Source organism: Plutella xylostella, chromosome 12 (genome assembly GCF_932276165.1).
Source record: "Plutella xylostella chromosome 12, ilPluXylo3.1, whole genome shotgun sequence".
In the NCBI taxonomy this organism is placed as follows: domain Eukaryota; kingdom Metazoa; phylum Arthropoda; class Insecta; order Lepidoptera; family Plutellidae; genus Plutella; species Plutella xylostella.
Genome location: NC_063992.1, coordinates 9978806 through 9984796, shown reverse-complemented (window position 1 = coordinate 9984796; position 5991 = coordinate 9978806). Strand labels below are relative to the sequence as shown.

General features: G+C 48.6%; 1 protein-coding gene across 1 annotated transcript; it reads left to right on the top strand.

Annotated features, from left to right (window-relative positions):
- The first annotated feature begins 747 nt into the window (after positions 1-747).
- On the top strand, positions 748-5526 carry LOC105397137 (synaptojanin-1). The gene has a single exon (XM_011569149.3). It carries the CDS (start codon positions 911-913, stop codon positions 4193-4195), a length of 3285 nt encoding a protein of 1094 aa, XP_011567451.3. The 5' UTR covers positions 748-910; the 3' UTR covers positions 4196-5526.
- The last annotated feature ends 465 nt before the right edge of the window (positions 5527-5991 follow it).

Genomic DNA, 5991 nt, shown 5'->3' with positions numbered 1-5991 from the left:
GGTTTAGGTATTAATTTGTAAAATATTTAATTACAGTTTTGTAAGTGAATTGCTTATGCATTATGTTAATCGATCTCCAATATTATTTTAATAAATTGTAATTCTATAAAAAAAAGTATTCTATTTTATCCTATTCTATTCTCTGTGGGGGTGTAAGTACCTGCACCTGACTCTATCGAATGGAACCTTAGTGCATGTCTCCAAGGTCTAAACTGCCTTCCTAAGCTTGGATCATATCCCACCACGCTGGTCCACTGCGGGATAGTGGGTTCACATATCTAGATGTGCTAAATCTATAAGATATGCAGGTTCTTTATTCACACGATGTTTTCCTTCACCGTAAGAGAGACGGTATACATTGTACTTAAATTCAAAGAACTCATTGGTACATGTTAGCGCCGGGATTCGAACTCGCATCTCTGACGTGAGAAGCGGGCGGTTATCCGATTCAACTATCACCGCTCTTGTTGTGTTTAATCCAGCCATTATTGATTGTGGTAGGTGGGACTCGATGGGAACAAAGGCTATATTATGGCTTATTCTTGTGATCATTTGCTTTGTGTCAAGGATCATTACTATTACTCTAACGAGACGAGTGGAATAGAGATGAATGATGACAGAAACAAAATAAAATAGGCACTCAAGGATATACCACTTATCTTTTGTAACGTTGGCTTTTATAGCCAACACCACTAATTCCCTTGCATAGCGGCAATAGAGAAAAACTAAATGTCAAATATTATTTTCTCTATGCTAAATGTCAAAAGTCGTTCGTAATGACGTTTGTGTTTCGATTTTCTACATTTGGCAAAACATTAATTTACTGAGATAAGAAGTGTTTGCCGTGTGCATTCAGTGAGAATACGCGGGGGGCGGATGGCCGCATCGTCGTGATCAAAACACCGCAGCCATGGCTATGTCTAAAGGTTTTAAAGTGCTGGAGAAATCGTCTCCCCCGAGTCCGTACAGTATAATCCTTCAGCACAGGAATAAGGATGCTTCTTTGTTGTTCGAGTCGAACGCGGTGGTGGCGCTGTCGCCGCAGGAGCTGGACACGATGAAGAAGCAGTACCACAAGATCGCGGACGCGTACGGAGTGCTCGGTGTACTACAGCTGAACTGCGGGGACTCCTGCCTGCTGCACCTCGTGCTGGTCACCGGCTGCACGTCCGTCGGCAAGATCCACGACGTCGAGGTCTTCAAGATCACCCAGACGCAGTTCCTGCCTCTGTTCCACCAATCACAGCATGATGACAAAATGTCAGAAGTTAGAAAGCTACTCAACTCTGGCACATTCTATTTCTCGTGGAATTCCGGTAAGAGTAATGACAGTCTGTTTGATCTCACTCTGTGTGCTCAGAGGAAGAGTAAAGGAGCTGCGCCAGACAACAGGTTCTTCTGGAATAGAACTTTGTTTATCCATCTTATCAGATATGGCATAGATTGTGATGAATGGCTGACTAGAGCTATGTGTGGGTCGGTGGAGATAAGAACCATCTATGTGGGTCACAGACAGGCCCGTGCATGTGTGGTGTCCAGGCTCAGTTGCGAGCGTGCAGGGACCAGGTTCAATGTACGTGGCTGCAATGATGATGGCAATGTTGCCAACTTTGTGGAGACAGAGCAAGCCATCTATATTGATGATTCTGTGACATCCTATGTGCAAACTAGAGGCTCGGTCCCTCTTTTCTGGGAACAACCGGGTATTCAAGTTGGATCTCATAAAGTGAAGATGTCCCGAGGCTATGACGCATCCACCAGTGCATGTGAGAGACACTTCACCCAGTTAAAGAGGAACTATGGGTCAATGATCATTGTGAACCTGCTGGGCTCCAGCATGATCGGGGGCAGTGAAGGTGAGGCCACACTCAGCAATGCATTCCAAAAGCATTTGAATGATTCCCCGCACTCTGACATCACCCAAATTATCTTTGACTACCACCAAGAAGTGAGGGGAGGGTCTATTGAGACTGCACTCGCTAAGTTCAAAAAGATAATTGAAAAGTATTATGATGAAATTGGAATATTCAGTTCAAAAGGTAATGATATCTACAATGTGCAGAAGGGATGTATCAGAACCAACTGCCTGGATTGTCTGGACCGGACCAACGCTATACAGACCTTCATTGGCCTGGAGATGTTGAGTATTCAGCTGATGCTGCTGCAGTGCATTGACAAGAAACAGAATGTGACAAGATTTGAGGAAGTGTTCAAACAGATGTGGGTGAACAACGGCAATGAAGTCTCGAAAATATATGCAGGTACAGGAGCCATCCAGGGGGGCTCCAAACTCATAGACGGAGCCCGGTCCGCCGCCCGAACCATCCAGAACAACTTATTAGACAACTCAAAACAAGAAGCTATTGACATACTGCTCCTTGGCTCCACCCTCAATTCAGAACTCTCAGACCGAACTAGGATATTGTTACCATCAAGCATTCTACACACATCCCCTCCTCTACTGAGGGAAATGGTGAGAAGACAAAATGAATACACTGAGCCATCCAACATCCGCATCACCATCGGCACCTACAACGTGAACGGAGGTAAGCACTTCCGCAGCGTGGCCTACAAAGACGTGTCGCTGGCTGACTGGCTGCTGGATTGCCCGCGCTCCTCGCTCGTCGACACCGAGGACGCCGGAGACCATCCCTCGGACATCTTCGCGATAGGCTTCGAGGAGATCGTGGACCTGAACGCCAGCAACATCATGGCCGCCAGCTCCGACAACGCCAAAGCTTGGAGTGAGGAGCTGGAGAAGGTTCTGTGCAGAGACGCGCCCTACACGCTGCTGTCGAGCCACCAGCTCGTCGGCGTCTGCCTCTTCGTGTTCGCGCGGAGGGACCTGATCCCGCACATCCGCGACGTGGCGCTGGACTCGGTGAAGACGGGGCTGGGCGGCGCGACGGGCAACAAGGGCGCCGTGGCTATCCGCCTCGTGTTGCACGGCACGTCCCTGTGCTTCGTGTGCGCGCACTTCGCGGCCGGGCAGGCGCAGGTGGCGGAGCGCAACGCCGACTACGCCGAGATCACGCGCAAGGTCGCCTTCCCCATGGGCCGCTCGCTGTACTCGCACGACTACGTGTTCTGGTGCGGCGACTTCAACTACCGCATCGACCTGGACAAGGACGAGACGCGGCTGCTGGTGGCGCAGGGTAACCTGCCGCGCCTGCTCGAGAACGACCAGCTGCTGAAGCAGAAGGCGCAGGACCTCGTGTTCAAGAACTGCTTCGAGGGCGAGATCACGTTCCCGCCGACCTACAAGTACGACCTGTTCAGCGACGACTACGACACGAGCGAGAAGGCGCGCGCGCCGGCGTGGACCGACCGCGTGCTGTGGCGCAGCCGGCGCGCCGTGGCCGACCCCGCGGCGCCCGGCCCGCGCCTGCTGCACTACGGCCGCGCCGAGCTCAAGCAGAGCGACCACCGCCCCGTCATCGCGACCCTGGAGCTCGAGGTGCTGCGCGTGAGCTACTCGCGCTGCATGGACGTGTTCTACGAGGCCGTGCGCGACCTGGGCCCGCCCGACGCCAGCGTGCTGGTGACCGCGCCGGGGGCGGGCGAGGGGGACGTGTTCGACGACGCGGCGGTGGCGGCGGTGCTGGCGGCGCTAGCGCGCGCGGGCGAGGTCACGCTGCTGCGCGTGGTGGACGAGCGCGCGCTGTGCGCCACGTTCCGAGAGCCGCAGCAGGCGCTGTCGGCCGCCGCGCGGGGGTCACTGACCGCCGGCGACCTCACCCTCAGCGTGGCGCTCAAGTCGCCGGACTGGGTCGACATCGTGCGCTCCGAGATCGCGCTGTGCTGCAACAACACGGTGCCACTGGTGGGCGACGCGGCGCCGGAGCGGCCGCTGCGCTCGGCGCCGCCCACCCCGCGCCGCCAGCAGCCCGGCCGCCCCCCGGCCCCCGCGCCCGCGCCGCTGCTGCCCGCGCGCGCCCCCGCCGGCCCCGCGCGCCCCCCGCCGCCGCGCCCCTCCCCGCTGTCCCCGGCCACGCCGGATCGCTCCCCGGACGCCGGAACGGCCTCGCCGCCGCAGCCGGAGCCCGCGTCCCCGCCCCCCGCGCCCGGCGCGCCGCCCCCGGCCTGCGCGCCCCCGCCCCCGCCGGCCGACGACCCCGCCGCACCCCCACCCCCCGTGCCCGCGCGCCAGGGGGCGCCGCCGCCGCTGCCCGCGCGCCCGAGACCCGCCACGTAAGCACCTCGACCACGCCAACATAGCATTTGTATATTTATGAAGAAAAGTAGTGTTAGGCAAGTGCAATGGATGTATTGAGATGTACCTATTTATTTATTGTTATGTACCTAAGTTTATTAATATCACTTTGAATTTATTGGTTTTAATGAGTTCGTTGGTGTTTACTGGTATAGGATAATATGTAGTAGATACTTACCCAGTAATTCTTATAAATATATTAAATAATTTAAGCAAGCTATCAAATTCAGACTGTTTTTATGTAGTTACTTATCATTTGAAACAGATCAATGCATCGAAACATTGTAATAGTAAAATTTAGCTTTAAAAATCGGTACAAGCGTTAAACGTACCTATTTTACTGGTTTACTATTATTTAAACTACCTTAATGTTACTAATTATATGCTGATAATTCTTTTACATTATACATTTACGTATTTCTTGAATATTCCTAATTTTATGCATTTTTATGGCTGTGTTAAGCATTTTCTGGGAAATCGCTGAATAGATTAGATAGTGAAATCAATCAACCGATTCCTACTATTTCCTACAACACGAAATTCTACTGATAGTAGTTTTAAATCTGTTATTTATTTGTAATGTTATTATAATTAACTCATGTCAAAGCTTCGATCTAGCTTTAGTAATTTCCTGAATTATTAAGGAGCAAAGCTAAGGAATCAGGTTATGAATTTAAGTTGGAGAAGATATTTGTATTATGTCGGAACAATTATTTTAAGTAATTATATTCTTAGTTGAACCTTTATTAAAATCAGGGGTAGGTTAGCATTAGCTCCTGCTTTGAGGGAAACTACGGTGGTATTTTGGTCAATGTTTTTCTTATTTATGTATACTTAAGTAAAATATGTGAAACCAGTTTAAACTCTATTCCATTGATATGAGGGCATTACCTAAGTAGGTCAACCCAACACCTGTGATGTGATTGTACTTTATGTATTATTTAATTTAATTAGGTAAACATATTGGTTTGATCTGAAACTTGTTTTTATATTTTTATATGTTTTGTACACCTTTTATTTTTATACTGTATAGCTATGAGATTATTTCTTGGTATTACCTGAACAACAAAGGATGACATTATTGTACCACCAGTTATTTAGAATGGATGTGAAGTACATAAATATTTACTTAGAGTTATTAAAATAACAGATACTTAGATGCATATATTATAAATTAACCATGAATTGTTAGTGTTCAATACCTATTAAACTGTTGTTCATTGTGCTTTATAGAGCTGTTAAAATTATGTGTAATGTATTTGCCAGATGTTGCACAGTAGATACTGGTGTCTGAATTAAAGCAATGGAAATTATATGTATGCCTTTTTTAATTTACCTACATTTTCCCTCTATTGCCCAGCATTTTTCTACGGACGCTAGGTATTTAACTAAGATCCAGTACCCAAGGTAGGTATTATACAGACAGCTTGAGTTCTCCGTTCTACCTTGTTAAAATTGAAGTATGTTGGTCAATATAAGTCAATGAGGTTGGTATTACGATTACAACCAATAAGGCTAACCTTACGTCATGTTAGATGCACACCATAAAATTATGATTTGAATAATTGATTGACCTATTCAACTGACCTATTCCATTTGCAATGACCTATATTTCTGCAGGTAGATGATACAGCTAAGCTAATTTAAAGAGGCATAATTGAGTGCGCCTATTTGGATCATTGACATTGCAGCCTACATAGATTAAAGATGAATTCTTGATGATTCCTTCACAGTGACGGCCGTACTGCTCTGGAATGCTCTTCCTGAGGAAATAAGAC